At 34.2% G+C, this 17751-nt stretch overlaps 1 protein-coding gene across 5 annotated transcripts in view; it reads left to right on the top strand.

Annotated features, from left to right (window-relative positions):
• KCNT2 (potassium sodium-activated channel subfamily T member 2) overlaps positions 1–17751 on the top strand; it is a 450533-nt gene that overhangs the window by 365823 nt on the left and 66959 nt on the right. For all 5 annotated transcript variants that reach the window (XM_077157297.1, XM_077157299.1, XM_077157298.1 and 2 more), the window contains 2 exons: positions 2962–3096; positions 14511–14622. In XM_077157297.1, the coding sequence (XP_077013412.1) occupies positions 2962–3096; positions 14511–14622 (247 nt within the window). The remainder of the gene's footprint in view (positions 1–2961; positions 3097–14510; positions 14623–17751) is intronic.

Genomic DNA, 17751 nt, shown 5'->3' with positions numbered 1-17751 from the left:
TGGTGGCTCAGTGGCAGAGTTCTCTACTGCCATGCCGGAGACCCAGGTTCGATTTCTGATGCCTGCCCATATAAAAAAATATATATATTTTTTCGATATAATATATATTGAAAAATGATAACTTGAATAACATAAAATATACATCACTTTTTTATTTTTTAAAAATTTCAACCTGGGCCCTCAAAGTAAAACAAAAATTTACCAATTATGAAATTCTCTGCTTGAATTCATTTCTGCAGATGTGGAAAAACAAAGTTTTGTCAATTTGAAAGTGTTTATTGACTATGGATATATTAAAAATTAGACAACGATTAAAATATATTTAGCCTCTGTTCCACATTTATATCATTTATATTATCATTTGTCAAATCACTAAACTAACAAAATGTATTAAAACTACGATTTAAACCCCTGAAAGTGGAATTCTAAATAAAATCAACTCTTATATTATAACCAGTTATATTACTTTGAAGAGCTAGTGTTCTACTGGAATTCATTAGAAAAACAATGTACTTAAAAGATAAAGATTAAGCCTCCTGTCTTTTCTGATATAAGTGAATTATTGTGACGAAAAGAACTAAGAACATCAAAACTTAGGGTTAGAGATGAAATGGGACTATGAATTGATAATTATTGGAGCTAGGTTATTGGCACATGGAGATTCACTGTGCAATCCACTTCTTTTGTATATGTTCGAACATTTCCATAAAAACAAAATGAAACAAACCTCTATGTGTGAAATAAAACAGTCTCAAACATTACCTCACATTCATACAGTCACATTCTAGCTTTCTTTGGTAAAGGTAGTCTTGGATGAGGGCAAAGAGGGACGCTCTCTGCCCGTTAGATTATCAGCATTTTGTTTTTACTGATTTTTTAAAAAAAAGTTTTAGTTCTTCCAAATTAATTTCTTTCTTGGGCTGCCATCTAGTGGCCCAACTGTGTAAAGCAAACCTGCTAAAGCAAAATAAGGCAGGTAGGGTCGTGGGGAGAAACTATGTTAGTCGCAAATTTTGAGAATAAACTACAGCCAATTAAATAAACAAACCAAAAAAACCCACAAAGATTAAAATTCAACATTTTAATTATTAAATAAATATAAAAGAATGTTTAAAATTAAAACTAAGAAAAAGGCTTAATTGTTAAATGCATTCCAATTGAACTTTTCTGTACAGTTAAACTCATTTTCAATCACAGTTAGCAAAAACATTTGTTGAGATTATGTCTAAAGTACAACAGCCAACATTTTGGGGATGGAATTAACTGACAGAAGTATAGGTAGCTATAAGTTACTCAGCTCAAGCACTTTCCTAGAGAAATTTGTGTCAAGTGTTAATCTCAAGTTCATTAAATTTTTGCTGATGACATATTCATCTAACCTCTTAACTTCTCCCCATATATCCTTATCCAATCAAGCTAGCCCACCACATTATTTTCCTTTTACTATATAGATAATTACAAGAGATTTTTTTTATAGGACAAAAAAATTTTAAGAGCTGAAATATGAGAAAATGATTTAAAAGTTGTAAGATGATCTGAAAGCATATGACTTAGGCATCATTTTATGGTCCATAGTGAGTAATATCACACTCATTTTCCATCTACCTGTTATTTAATGTATTCTAATAGACATAAGAACATAAATTTCCCATATAAAAGGACTACCTTTGGTAGTCCTAGGGATTTAAACTTGAAGGTCTTTATATTGGTTGGATGTTATGTTCTGGCCCCTCACCACAGGAAATTTATTTAGAACAGCATTTTGTTTCCACGGTTTTGGCCATAAAATCTCTGCCTCAGAACGTTGCTCCTGATTGAAGCAAAATACTTTTTCTGGACTACTCCTGGGGATCTTAAGTCAAGGCTTTGATACTACTCTCTTGCTTTATTGCAAAGTAAGAAATCCTGACTCCTGCCTTCCCATAAAAGAAAAATAATTCCTTTTCACATGATATGGTTAACTTATATCAAACACTTGGAAAAGATCCTCAGGGACTTAACTAGTCAGCTTGAGAATTGGAAAGGAACAGCTGTCCTTAAACTTCTAATTAAAATCAGAAGTGTGGAAATCAATTTACCTATCGCTTCTCATTTATCTTCATTTAACTCTGTACCTAGAGCATTCCTGTACTTGCTTGTGTTTACTTTCTTTTATCCAGTCCAATCCTAGCTTTGTAGTTTGTATAAGACAATGAGAATGATTTCCCAATTCACCTTTAATAATAACTTAAAAAAAATCATTGTGAGCATGCAGGAGAAGGTTCTATCAGTGATAGTTCACAGAAATGTAGTCATAGTTTAACACTTTCTTCATGCAATCAAAGAACTCAGGTTATTCAATCACTTGCTCAAAACTTTAGGTTGCTGAACTGTAGACCTGAATACAATGGCTATGTATAAAATATCCCACTTTTTGCTCTGGACTGTGTAGAACCAATCTATAACACATAGCTCTTACAAAAAGAAAAATTGACTTTAAAAAATTAAACATTTCATGGTTTTATATTTCTTCAATAGTCTTGACCATCTAAATTAATAAAGCAATTATTCATTTCTACTCTTACCAAAAACACCTTAGGGATAAAGTAATGTAATTGTTTTGTCTTTGAAATGATGTGTTAACTTTAAAAACAAAGTTCTAAAATGTTTTATTTGTATTTCACTACAAAATGGATATATTCCATATTCTCTTTATGTAATTAATCATTATTATTAAATTTTTAAATGTATTTTAATTCAAAACAGTCGACATCTCATGAAATGTAAAGACCCTAAAATACATTTTTTGTATTAGTGGAGAGTATTGTATTATAATTTCCATTAATATCTGCCTATGCACACTCTACAAAAGCTGCCCTATAAAGGCAATTTATGCAGGCTCAGGGGATGAGCAAGTTTTAGCACTGTTCATGTATTGTTATTTATATAAAGTCTATTTTTCTCTGTTGATTTTTATACAAGCCTAGATGATTTACTCAGGTGTGGGGTGACCTTTGCTGCCAACATGGTGGTGGTAGATAAAGAGAGCACCATGAGCGCCGAGGAAGACTACATGGCAGATGCCAAAACAATTGTAAACGTCCAGACCCTTTTCAGGTAAATGTCTGAACTCAATGCTCATTTACAAACATGGGTGAAACATTTGAACCTGACTGTGTGAGAAATGAATGTGAGATGCTTCCATTGAATGCATGTTCATTTATGTAGTCATTTGATCATGTAAAGATGCCAATTTAGCTCCCAATATGGAGCAGTCCTGATTTATGACAACCCCTCCATATCCACGTGCAATTTTTGGTCTTATGAGTAACAGTGGTCAAAAGTTTGCACTTGCATAACAGTATAACTAGGATTGAATGAGTGCAAGGCTGTGAACAGATAATTTATCCATGTAACTTATCCTTAGTTACTTCCCTGTCTTTCATTTAAAAAAAAAAAACTCATCCAGATGTGAATTCCCCACCTCATCCAGTTATAAATTCTCCTTATGATCACATTTGGGTAAAAGTGAACATTCCTAACCAGAGAATACTAAAAGCAAAGTAAAACTAAAGACATCTTGAGTTGGGAATGATTCTCTCTAAAACTTTTTGAAAGTTTAGATTTCTGAAAGATTCCACTAAAAATTTGTTTGTTTGTGAGTTTTGCAGAAGCCTAAAGGAAATATCTGAGCTACCAAGTTATGAAAGTAAATACGGCAATCTCAACTCTATCCCTCCCTCACTCCATCTCTATACCTTCATATTGCAACAAAGAACATGCCAACGCAAATTATCTCATTTTATGAGTTCGGAATACAATGCAGAGAGTCCCAGTAGAGTTGATTATTTATCGTATGGTTTTTGGCAAATTACCATTCTATTCTAAGCCTCAGTGTGTTAATCAAATTTGAGCGAGATTTAAGAAATATATAATACCTTAGCACATGCCTGGTAGTTTTTAATTACTCAATAAATATTAACTACTATAATTAATAGCACATAATTACATTATCACTTTCATGTGGCTGGGTGTAAAATCCACAGAACTTGGAACTATATACAGCACCAAACTTCACCTGGTACCATCTCTATCCCAGATATTTCTGTTTCCTGGGGGAAGTGACTCAAATCCTCCAGCAGACACTTAATAACTTTGTGACCTAACTTGACTGAAAAGATTTCCCTCATCTATAAAATTCATGTGGAAAATAAACAACCTAGCTTACAGTGTTACGGCAAATGAGGTATATAAAGAATCTATTGCACACAATGAAAATATAGATAAGTACTAAATAGGAGTCACTCTGGACTTGCATAAGAACCTCTGGTTCCAGAAGAAGGAATGCACACTTGAAAATTATAGTGATACAGTTTACTTAGAGTATAGCTCACTAGTTATTGAGCTGTATTAGGTTGTTCATCTGAAGTACATAGAACATACTTAAAATATGATGGATATATGTGATCTTTTACTACAGGGAATAAAAAAAGTGAAATACAGAGTAGAATATTAATTCTTATGGTTTAAAATTTATAGCCAATGAACAAAGTAAAATCATACTTTTTGATTCCTTACTTGGCAAAAGTAAGTTATAATTGCATCAGGAGCAGATCCTGGGTCTTTTTTATTGAACATGCTATTTTAATTTTCAACTTATTATGAATTTATTTCTATTAGAGTGAAGTTTCTATTGATTCAACTTTTACTGTATTTATCTTCTGAGGGAATTATTTTGATTTCAAGATAATAATTATCCGTCTTACTGAAAGATGCAAAGGCTCTTGTTAACATTTTGAAACAAACTGACCAATATAATAAAGGCAATTAGAGACGGCAACTGACTATGGAGACTGTCCTTCCTGAATAACTAACAGCAGAACAGATGATCACATACTATATGAATGAATGAGTAAGATCCTTTCATGATTAGGCTTAACTGTCTTCAGCAGATGCATATTTTAGGAATTATTCAATTTTTATGGTGTATGTAGATGTTTAAGACTGAATATTTTCAAACAGAACTTTTCAAAAGGACTATATGACACCAAAATTGTAATCATCCCTGTTCTCACCTTTCCTGTGCCCTGTAAAGGCACTATCATTATTTCACTAAATGCCTTGCACTATTTGTCAGAAAAAAAATTATATGAAAAATTTTAATGAAGTAATTCATAAAAGGCTAATCTAGGCATGCTAACCTGGTGTAGTGCTGCATATTTTAAAAGTGAGGAACCCGAAGGTCCCTGTGATATATGAAGTAGTATCCCTTCTGTAGATAAGTGACAAAAAATCATGCTGATTTGATAGTTTCATTTTACAGGGCGGTCAACTATTAGCTCTAAGATCACTCTCTCATTCTTTGAAGATTTTAATTCCTGCTTCACTGTGAGTTTTGCCAACCCTGCTTCTACTGTAATTTTGTTAATTTTAACAACCCTTTGGACATGATCTTTTCAATGGTCTAATTTATCACTCTTGTCCTGCATCTTACTTCAGCCATCCATTCTCTTGGTCATAGCCTTGACCTTGTTCTGTCAGCAATTTTATCCCCATAATCTGGGTTTCTAATACTCAACTCTGACCACTACCACTTCCTTTCTACCTCACCTTTTCTAATACCTCAACTCTTAACATTCCTTTGTCCTAACTGGAACCTACAATGCACATTGATTCTAGTACTTTTTTTCACTGTCCTTCCTCACCTGATGTCTTTTCTTTCCTCCTTACCCTCATTAAGTTCCATGGACAATAATTATAGTTTCTCTTGTGCAGAAAATCCTCCACATAGAATTGCCAATTCTTGTCTGTGACCTATCACCGAACTCTACTCCTTCCTTTTTCTCTCTTCCTCCTATTCCCAGTTCACTGCCCTTTTTAGGCTCTGTCCTCTAACTTGTATGAAATTCCTTAGAGGCAGATGACAACATTCAGGAAGGAGGATCCTGCTACCCTTATAAGCAACCATCCAGCAATCAGGAATACTCAGCTGCAATTGCTGGATCTGAGATTATTTAGGATTTAGGCCTTGGGCACCATCCTTCAGGGAACTAGATTTTTATAAATTGATTATACGATAATGAGTAGTATTTCTAAGATATTTTACTAAACCCACATGTCTTGATGAGTGCCGTTAACTTCCTCAATTGAGAGCCAGTTTTCTAGTTAATTAGAAAGCCTCTGATGTTGGCAGAAAGAGGAATAATAACAGTAGTTTTGATAGACAATTCTAGGTGTGGACTTTTGGACTAAAAAATGAACTGAGCCACCCAGCATGGTAAATTAAAACGCTAGCTGCACCTGGTATGTAATGCAAACTAACTCATGCACATGCGGTTTATGCGTAGGTATTTTAAAGAAAATTACAGAAATCATAGAAGTCATTCAGCTGGGATTGATGAAGCTGGGATTTAAACCTGAAGAGTTCCAAAGCCTAAAGTCACTTGACTTTAATCCAGGCAGTCCAAACACGTTCATATTATTGCATTACATTGTCAAACCAGGTTGTTGCAATGACTGAGTGGGATGATTTCTGTAAAACATTCAGAGCAGTGCCTGGCTTATAATAGGCGGCTGGTAATTGGCAACTGCTGCTTGTTAAAAGAGCAATTTGGCATACCCAAATTTGCATTTCTAAAATATGGTAATCACAAAAAGGATATATCTAAGGGGATAGCATGGTAATTTTATTAGTTAGCACTATTTGGGCAAGAAGTTAGATGCACTATTTTATTCAGTTTGTTTATTTCTAGAAAAGAAAAATCAAAACTTTGATTTACTCAGTAACTGAATGTACTAGGCAAATAAAGATTACTCTATGTTGCTGTGGCAATGCTACATCTGTGGCACTGCTACATTTGATTTTGCCATTTGTAAGTAGCTATTAGATATTTGGTCCTGAGCAATTTTTATTTATTTCAACATTCTACTTTGATTTGGGGAATTTTGACTTCTTAATTTCCCACCTTTAAAATTATCAAGTAATAAGTTAGAAAAATCTTCAACTCATGCTTAACTTATATTAGAGCCCAGGAGACAAGAATGAGATGGGGTTCAAGGCAAAATGAAAGTTCTGATTCAGAAGTTATTGGTGTAAGTGGTATGAGTATTTTACCAAGACTGTAAGGTAAATAAGGTTAAATCTTTTGTTCAGAAGCTCAAATAGATACCTTGAGCTCATACCTGTTCAGCTTACTAGGACATACAGGTTTACTTGGCAGGCGTCCACCCACCATATTATCTAAAGATATACAAAAGGACCAAAGGCAAAAATGGAGAATCTCATGAATTCACTAGCATTGAATGTAGGGGAGGAGGGTGGCTGGAAAAGATTCAGGAGAGATGGGCATAAGGATAATTTCTTTCAGTCGACTTGCATCTGTAACTGAAGCATAGTTTTTTGTTTTTTTTTCTGAAGCATAATTTTGTAATTGAAGATTAGACTACACAGTTCAGTGTTTCTTCATCCACTATGGCAATTATGCATCTGCTGATTCAGCTCCTGCATGATCACTTAGGAGAGATACTATTCCTTCCAGAACACACCAGCCCAAGAAGTGCTCTACACCTTAACATCCAAAGTGATAGCACAAGTACATAGCCGTCAAAGTTTCAACACTCCAAAGTTTAATGCGCACTTTTGGGGCATTCCCCTTGAGCCGGGATATCTGGCTGAGGGAATCCTCCAGTCTTAGACATGCTGTGAGGCAGAATAAGCTCCCTGCCCCAATGACCTAGACTATTGCTGAACACCTGCTCAGACATGTCCTTTTCTCATGATATGAGAAGGTTCCCCCTTGTGGACTCTTAGTAGCCCTTTAAAGTTTCTTTGGGACAACCTTTATCCCAGATGTTTCCTGTTATTGAGGAAGGAATTATCTCCATTCCTTTACTTGGATGAAGCTCCTAAGCAAATAGCCCACTACCTCCCTGATGAGCATTTCAGAGCATCGAGGATATTAAGAGATATAGTCTTTGTCAGGTCAGATCCTGTTTTGCATTTCTCTCCCTTGTGCATAAAGGAATTCACTTACACATGTAAGAAAAAACATCCAAATGAGTATTCTCAGCAGAGAGACCTGCCAAGCAGTGATTTCCTTACTTCCAAATTTAAAGAAAGACAGTTTTCTTTATTTTCAAATACAAACTTGAGTCAACACATTTGGAAATAAATATTTCACTGCCTTTGCATTTTGGTGAAGAAATATTGTCTAAACTAAAATTGAATAAGCATTTCAAAATGTCTATTGCATTAAAAACGACACATGGATTGTTCCTATCAAAATGTCCTACCTTAAAAATGTTTGGCATATTTAATTTGATGGTATCTATCATTATTATTATTTTCTTGAGAAAGAAGGCAACATTGAGAGCTATTTGGTAGCTCATTCTAGCCCCAAAAGCAAAATAATGACAGAAACACACCTAGATCCTAAGTGGATTTCAAGAGAAAGGGGACATGACAAAACTTTCTCTGGGCAAGGTGATAGTTTCTCCGGAGTGCTCTTGGAATAATGTTTAGTACAGAATGAGTGCATGATTGAACAGTTGTTAATTACTATGAATGGTAAAACTTCAGGCCAGGAGTGATTTAGTTTAGAAGATGCTTTTCTTTTTGTTTTCTAAAATTTAGCTGTCCAGGCTTGTTAAAATAATGTGTTCTGTCAATGGAAATATTCAAACAAGTCATGGATGTATCATCTGTTTGTAAGGCCATAGAGGAATTCTTGTGTTAATTGGATGAACTCTAAAAACGAACTCCAATTGTAGTTTATTAATATAGTATGCTTGACCCAGAAGTATTTATTTAGTTTTGGTTTCTGGGACTATACAGAATGCTGTGGCTGCATGGTGAATTAGGCAAAACACAGCTCCTGGACTCAGGAGCAGGAAAAGTTATTAAGCAAGTCATTCTAAGATGTAACTAGAGCAATGTAAGAGTGGCAGCCCTGGCAAGAAGTGGAGTTTTAAATAGACCTAGATAACAAAAATGTCTGATCTGGGTCAGGAAATGCCTCCCTGAGGAATTAAGTGGGCGAAGAGAAGGGTAGAATATGGGACAGCACGTACAAAGGCCCTGCGGTACTAGGAAAGTAGCATATTCAAGGACTTGTAACAGAGCAAAAGGAAAACTGGTGCGACATGAGTGAAATGAAATCAAAGCCATTCATGGCCTTTTAGATCATGTTAATAATTTGGTCTTTCTTTTCAAGAATAAAAGCAAATCACTGATGGATTGAGAAGTTTTAAAAGATCATTTTATCTACAATGTAGAGAATATTTTGGAGGAAAGCAAGAATAGCTAAGAGCAGACCAGTTAGAAGACTTTTGCAGCTCCAGTACTGCAAAAGTATAGAAAGGTGAGTTAAGAAGAAAAAAAAAGGATATTGTCTGTAACGTGTCACCAAGAGTCATAATTGAATGGGATTGAAGAAATAACATCCATATGCATATGGAGAATGACTTAATTCACAAAATGCAATCACAAACATAAATAAGACAGTTTCACACAAATGTTGAATATGTATAAATACAAGAGTGATTCCTTTATTCAGAACAAAAAGATTTTTAATGTTTAGATTGACTATAGTTTACATGGATAAATGTTAAATACAGGGGGTACTCGATTATTTTATAATACTCTCATTTATTACTAACTCAGACTTCCTACAGTGTCTTAAAATTATTTACAAAAGATTAAAAATATTCATATGTGTTTTAATGTTGATAGTTATAGTTTAAGACTGCTCTTCATGTATCTATGTATCTATATAGTTGTTATGTATGTTAGTATATACTCTGTTAGTCAAAACATCATTCCCAGCCACCATGACAGATCAGAATTTAAAATGTAACACACTATCTCAGTAAGTAATGTTTTGATTAGAATATTGTAAACATTTTCCAGGTTTCTATGCTCTTGTGTTTGTTTGTTTTGCCTTAAGATACAAATGCAGTTAGTTTCAAAGTCTTCCCAATAGTTTGTGAAATAGAATATATGGAATATTTTTCTTCTTATTATATTGATTGCCATAATTAGGCATGTCATAAATATTTACTGAATGAATTAACTAAAGGCAGGGAATTGGTCCACAGATATTTTTATGCATGACTGTAGTTATATAGAACAAACTAAATTGTTTTTAAATTATATGATCGCCTTGTTATGATTTTAATAACTTGGAAAGAAGTTATTGTGTCATTTTATTTCTAAAGTGTTCTATATTGAAATGTATTTAACTAATTTTAAGACTCAGAAATAGGTGAATGGAATGGGTATTTTAAAGACAAATAATTGAATCAATTAGACCACCAAATCTGTAAATATGAAATATTCAACTGAGTATAAGTAATAAAATAATATTTTACAGATAGAAATAGGCACAACAGTAATATTTCAATATATAAGCATTAGTTCTATATTTTCACTAGGTGGCAGGCTTAGCTAACACATTCAGTTTCTCAGTCTAAAAATACCATAAATGGTGCAAGTTCATTTATATAGAACAGAAATAGCACATTACAGTCAATTTGTTTTCCTACCTATTTTCAAATCTACATGTCACTTAAATACAATGAGCAGGTCACACAATCATATTATCACTCACTCTTACTTAGATCTGAGATATGATATGTGTAGCTACATGTGTAAACATTTCTATTTGACATAATGTATTAGAAAAGGATTATAAACAAGCTCATTTGAAGTTAGAAAAGTGGCATAAAAGAAAGCTAGTCTATTTCTCAGAGAAATACAAGTTTTCTATTTAACAATGAAATTAATTTTCATTAGTTTGTATCTGTATTTTCTTTATGAATTTCTTCCTGGTCTTATATCCCAGTACCCTCCTTGATATTGCTTATAAACTATCCTTTCATTAGTGTCCTAATGTTATTTAATCTGTGAGCATTCATTTACCCCAAATTTACTACACTTAGAAGATTATATGCAGTCTTATAATTCATGTTTTTCTGCTGTTTCCTCTACTAGAGCATAGTCTTTAAGGGCACAGATTTCACTTTGTTTATCTTTGTATCTCCTAGAGACTAGTACCTTCTCATGGCATATGCTTGATAATTATTTGTAAAATTAGATACTGAATATTGAAATCAATAAGTAAAATAACAATGATTAAGTAATGGCCCAACAACCGTTATTTAGAGGTATAGTGATTTTATACGATCCTACATTTTTTTTTTTTTTTTTTTTGCTGGGCAGACACTGAGAAATAAACCCGAATCTCCGGCAGGGCAGGCGAGAACTCTGCCTGCTGAGTCAGTGTGGCCTGCCCATAATCTTACATTTTTAAAATACTGTATTTACTTTTTATTTTTTATTTTTTGTATGCTGTGTGGTGGCGGTCACATTTCATTCTTTTTGCATGTGAGTATTCCATTATTGCAGCATTGTTTGTTGAATTTTTAAAATTTTTTTTGGAAGTACATGGGCCGGAACTGAATGTAGGTCCCCCACCCCTCCTGGCAGGCGAGAATTCTACCACTGAACTACCTTTGTACCCCTGTATTGACTTTTAATATCCTAAATGTCAACATGTTGCTAGCTTTTCTTAATAATTAATGCTATTTTAGGCATTTGAATTTCCTTTCCAAATGGCCTCCCTGTGTATTTATTATATGGTTTAGAGGAAATTCTAGAACCTGACTACTTTGGTATGAAATCAGACTCTACTAGACTGTGTCTTTGAGCTTGTTATTTTACCTCTCTGTGCCTCACTTTCCTCATCTGCAAAACTAATAATGGCACGTAAATCATGGGGTAGTTTACTGAGATTTCAAGATAATAAGTGACCAACTTGATTTCGAACACAAGTGGAACCCATTGAGAGGTAGAGAAGTCAAGAAAATGGAATTCAAGATGTCAGACTCGGGGATGTTCCTCTGGTATCTGATTGTAGTGGGCTTCCTACATGTACCCTGAAATGCACAGGGTTGAGTTTGGCTGGACAACCACAAGTCTTACTCTTTAGGGTCAAGCTTACCTCAGGGCAAAGACCAGCACAAGCACAAAAATCCCAGAAAAGTAGACTCACTATTGAGCCACATGTCCTAGCTCCCCCCAAGGAAGGATTGAATGAGGGGTACAGACTAGAAACACAAAACAGGGGAAGGGAAGTTCTACCTGATGGTGTTGTGAAGATTTCCAAGTTAGTATGTGGGGGACTCTTAGAATAGTGCTCTGTTTTAGATATTATCATTTTGTCAGTATTGTTTAACCAACTCTTTACCCCTTCCAAAAGATAAAAAAAGGGAAGAGACAAAGAGGAGACTTTAAAACCTGCTTATTACCCCTTATAAAAAGAATCAGAGCATAGAAATGAGCTGTATTGTCTAAACGAGGCTATAGGGCTTTGTGATCTAGTTTGGTACTGCTTATTCATTTTTGTTTCTGTGGTCTGAGATACTGAATAGTGTCTGGACAACCTGTATGTTTTTAAATATCTTTAGAGGCATTGTTATTTTGAATATTTCCTAAATGAATACTTTTGAAATTACCAGATGGCATAAGATTTGGCAGTTGATGGTTTTCCTGGGCTTACCAGATGGAGTTTTGCTGGCCTAAAAGGCAACTAATATTTTTTCCCACCAGACTACTCTTTTAATTTTTAAAGAGTTTCTAATAAAATCAACTTTAATTTATTAAATTTATTACTGTAGGTGACTTTTGAATGAAAAGAGTAGGGCTGCTAGAAGAAAGTTATTGGATAATACAGTGTTCCTCCATAAACCAATCTAGTTAATTTGCAGCACTTTTTTTTCATGAAGATTTAATCTGCTAAACCACTTACCCAAAAATACACAAATAGGAATCGAGATATTGTTTATCTTAACAAAGGTATTTTTGCAAAGGAGTATAAGACTCAATATTAGGCACTGAGAGGAAACTTTGCCTTCTAAATGTTACTTATTGCAATTTACCTAGATCAAGAAATACAATAGCATTTTATCCTCAAAATGGAGATGAAGCTATGTAATATTGGCTATATTTTATTCCTAGCATTAAGAGTCAATTTCACAAAATGCCTAATGATATTGTTTTAAGGTACAGATGCACATACACTTAGGTAGAGAGGGCATATGGATTTCAGATAGCTTGAAAGAAACTATTTTTAAGAAGTTTTACGGTATTAACTGGGATGCGGCCTGAAGCCCATAGTTGAGCCAGACCTGAGAGGTGGGCAACAGGGAAGGCTCAGCTGTAGGCTAAGGGAATAGACCCTGCCAGGTTGCTAAGCCAGCAGGCAGGCCAATTCCCCCTGGAAGAGGGAGAGATCCTGACAAACGTCAATCGATAAGCATTATAAGTTAGAGCTAAGGACAGTTAAAAACTCATTTTTAGAGCTGGGGTTCAGGGACAAAGCCCTATCTTAAAAGTGTGTTTCTCTCTAAGGCACCAAATCAAGAGCTCAGGCACATGGAAGTAACAGCATCCTCACTGCTGGCACTACGGCATAAAATGAGAGTGAGGTCAACAGTAGAAGCTGATTTGTTTTTGAGCCACTAACAGGCTGTTTATAGCCTGCCTATTTTCAGTCATTTCTGTCCCAAAGTTCAAGGTGTGGGCTCAAACTAGTGGTGGGAATTAAGTGGCCATCACTGAGGTTAAGGGGAACAAAGCTCATTATCATGTCGTGTCTGCCACAGAGAATTTAAAGTACTTGGACAAGGAGAGCTGCCAATGATACATAGATATCAGGTAAGCATTAGATCTTCAACAGCAACACATACAAGAAGGCATGCCCTATTATCCTGCCCCTTTTCTTTAGAAGAATAAACAGGGAGAAAATGTTGTGTGTGTGTGTGTGTGCGCGCGCGCGCGCGCGCGTGTGTGTGTGTGTGTGTGCGCACGTGTGTGTGTGTGTGTGTGTGTGTGTGGGTTTTGTATTGGAAGGGGATGGAGAAAAGGGAATGCAAAGCTATGGGATGTGAGAATTCTCAGAACGCTGTTAGAACAACACGATGCTTTTGCTTTGGCCCCAAATCATTACAGTACAATTTTATTCAAGATAAAGTATTTGATATTTCCTTTTCTCAGAAGTCCAATATAACAAGATTTGAATTTAAAAATTTAAAATTATGAGATTAAGGAGCCATAAGATATCAAACAGTTCACATTATGGACAATAAGCTTATCATGTGAAATTTCTGACAATCAGGTTATTTCTTTTAAATTTCTGTTTCAATATTGTCCACACAATAATCTTGTAATGTTTTAAATCAGCTTTATGAGTTTCTTTTCTATGCTCTTTCCTGATCTTTAGAGGGAAAATATCTAATAAAAGTCAAATTATTGAATTTATTTATCCTATTGTGCTAAAATGTTTGTTAAAATATTCTTTGGAAAATGTTTCATTTTTTTTTATTGTTCAGAATATTTTATGTGGCACTGCTTGCTGTTGTAATTGTATATAGTTTTATGCCTAAGGCCAGAAATCACTCACTCATAAATATGTTGCTATAAAAAATATCACATTGGGCCGTTAGTGTAATGCAAATGTTTTTTTGAAATGTAGGTTGTTTTCCAGTCTCAGTATTATCACAGAGCTTACTCACCCAGCCAACATGAGATTCATGCAGTTCAGAGCCAAAGACTGTTACTCTCTTGCTCTTTCAAAACTGGAAAAGGTAAGACTCCACATTATTAAGTAAATTAATTTTAATTATTTTGGTTGGAAAAACGTCTCCAGAAATTTCTAGATAGAGAAAGGCCATGAGACAGTAAAAATAAAAGTGCTATTTTTGAGTTTTCCCTATTTGAGGGCTAAGCTCCTAATATATATTAGATGTGATTGATGACTGCTAAGCGTCTGTCCACAAATGAATGCAAAGGGGTTATCTTGTGTTATCAATCATAAATTGAAAACATGATTTATGAAAAGAATTCAATGCCAAAGAAATGTATGATATACTCAATTAAAACTTCACATATATGGATAAGATTATAAGTGATTTACTATATCATGAGATGTGTATAGGGCTTTGCAATTTTCAAATGCCCTTAAGGTCTTAGAAAAAAGCTGAGACAAAGCTGAGTTTATTGTTTACGATGGTGAGAGAGACCCTCACTTCTATAAAGCTTTGACATTTCAGGATGGATAGAACAAGGTCAGAATTATGTTGAAAACTGGAAGTTTGATTGAATGTAGATCTTTCAAACTGGGGCACTTGATTAGGATTGGGTAAGGATCAGAATCCAACAGATTATCCTTGGAAGAAACAGCAAAGTGAGGATTTTGAGGCAGAGAATAAAAAGAATTTAGGACTTAAACTGTCTGTTGGTGCTTTCCATTGAACAGTTGGTAGCCCTTGGAAAGGTTCCTGTAATGAACAGTCAAACCATTTTCCTAGGCAGGACAGTCCAGGATGCTTAAAGTAATGCTAATGAAACAGTGGAACTGTAAAGACTTGTTATATAAAGAGTAAGTTTGAATGTTGAAGTAATTGATTTTTGCTCTCAGCTTTTACTTGATACTAATATACTGGGAGGATTGCTTGTAAAAGAAAAAAGAAAGACTCAATCTTATACGGGGGAAAGTTTGCTCAAACTATGCCATCTTCATTGTCAATAATAATGTAGAATATAGAGATAATGATGGATTACATTTTTTTTTGGTTTGTCCTTTCTTTCACTTAACAATGAATAATTCCTTTATTGTGTGGATCACAATAAAATACCATTTAACATGACACAGAAATTTTGGGGATATGATTTCCCCTGAAATATTAAAATAAAGGTCACACTAGGCAAGGGCTTTAAATCAAAGTTTTATTTTCCTTATTACCTCCTTTTCTATATTGATGAGTGTTTTCTTCATTGGTTAATTTTGATCCTATAATTCTTGTTTGCACAGCACAACTGATCTTTGAATTCACTGTTCAGGAATACACTTAATTAGCCCTCAATTTCAAGGGACAGCTTGTGACCAAAGCACACCATCTACTGCTAACTATATAGAATAAATATACACACAAAGGGAAAATAATTGTGTCAAGAGGACTGTGTTGAAAGAGGTGCTTCTGGACAAATCTTTACTTATACTTCAGAAAGCAGCTTCGTGGTTATGTAATACCAAGTTGTTCCAACTAGTTAGGCACAGCTCAAGAAGAAAAAGGAACATTTCAAAACTCTGAAGCCAATACTGTTCCAGATTTATTATAGTGGGAAAATAAATATTTAGTTGTATGTTAGTTAATATTATCTTCCATCCCTTGTTAGTTTTTAGTGTATTAGAATAGCTAGAAGGAAATACCTAAAACTGTTGAACTCTACTCCAATAGCCTTGATTCTTGAAGATGATCGTATGACTATATAGCTTTTACAGTGTGACCCTGTGATTATGAAACCTTATGGCTGATTCTCCCTTTATCCAGGGTATGGACAAATGAATAACACAAATAAGGAGAAATAAATAAATAAATAATAGAGGGATCAAGGGTAAAAAAGAAATCGGGTAGATTGCAATACTAGTGGACAATGAGAAGGAGGGTCAAGGAGTGTGGTTTTCCTTTTTTATTTATTTCTTTTCCTAGAGTGATGTCAATGTTTTAAAAATGATCATGGTGATGAACACACAACTATGTGATGATACTGTGAGCCATTGATTGTATTCTTTGGATGGACTATATGGTGCATGAAGATATCTCAGTAACAATATTTAAAAAAATAAAAATAAATAAATTTTAAGTATCTTCCTCCAAAGGCATATATTGAAGATAAAATTTATTGCTTTCTGCTGTCATCATATGTAGTTCGAACTACATGTAATGTTTGTAAGTTCAAAGTTAGCTTTATTGTTCATTCTTCATAAATTTCTCCACAAAATACAAAGCTACTTTTTTGTAGTAAAAAACTATATTATTCAGGGTCTTCCAGAGAAACAGAACCAATAGGATAGATAGTTAGATGGATGGATGGATAGATATAGAGATAGACAGACAGACATAGAGATGACAGAGATAGGGATACATTATCTTAAGGAACTGACTCACACAGTTATAGGAGCTAACAAGTTTGAACTCCATACAATGGTCGGGCAATTCTGGTAAAGATGATGTTGAAGACTTCAGTCTAAATTCCTTGGGGAAAGCTGGCAGTAAGAGTTGATGTTGAACTCTTAAATCAGAAATTCTTCTGATCCCTAGAGACATCATCTCTTGCTCTTAAGACATCCAATTGATTGAATGAAGTCCACTGACATTATGGAGGATAATCTTTATTTTAGATCAATTGATTATAGATGCTAATCCCATCTACAAAATCCTACAGCAAAAACGAAGCCAGTATTTGACCAAACAACTGGACACCATAATCTAGCCAAGTTGACACATAAAATTAACAATCACAAAAACTTCTTCCAAATACCTTCAAGTAATGTCATGGGAATCTAAAGGCATATACTCCCGATATGCTTATTCTTATTAATAATATACTCGTTGTCATAATCAAACTATATCAAATTGCTTGATACTGGCATTTCAAAATTCTTGTTATTGCTTTTTTGCAGAAATGTTTGCTCTTTGGCAATTTTTATTTTTTATTTTCTTGATTTGTTTATGTAATTTTCTTAAATTTCATCCTTGCGACTTCAAATAATACCATCAAGTTATAAAACTAAAGTCATGAGAGTTTATTTTACTTTATTTTTGCAAGGGCAGGCACCAGGAATGAAAGTTTAGTTTTAATAAGTCAAACAGAAATAAAATGGAATACTTGTATGTGTTTACCATCTTTATTTTGAAAATAATTTTAGATTT

Source organism: Tamandua tetradactyla, chromosome 4, assembly GCF_023851605.1.
Source record: "Tamandua tetradactyla isolate mTamTet1 chromosome 4, mTamTet1.pri, whole genome shotgun sequence".
Taxonomy (NCBI): Eukaryota; Metazoa; Chordata; class Mammalia; order Pilosa; family Myrmecophagidae; genus Tamandua; species Tamandua tetradactyla.
The sequence above is the reverse complement of the archived record's forward strand: the minus strand, read 5'-3'. Positions and strand labels throughout refer to the sequence as shown.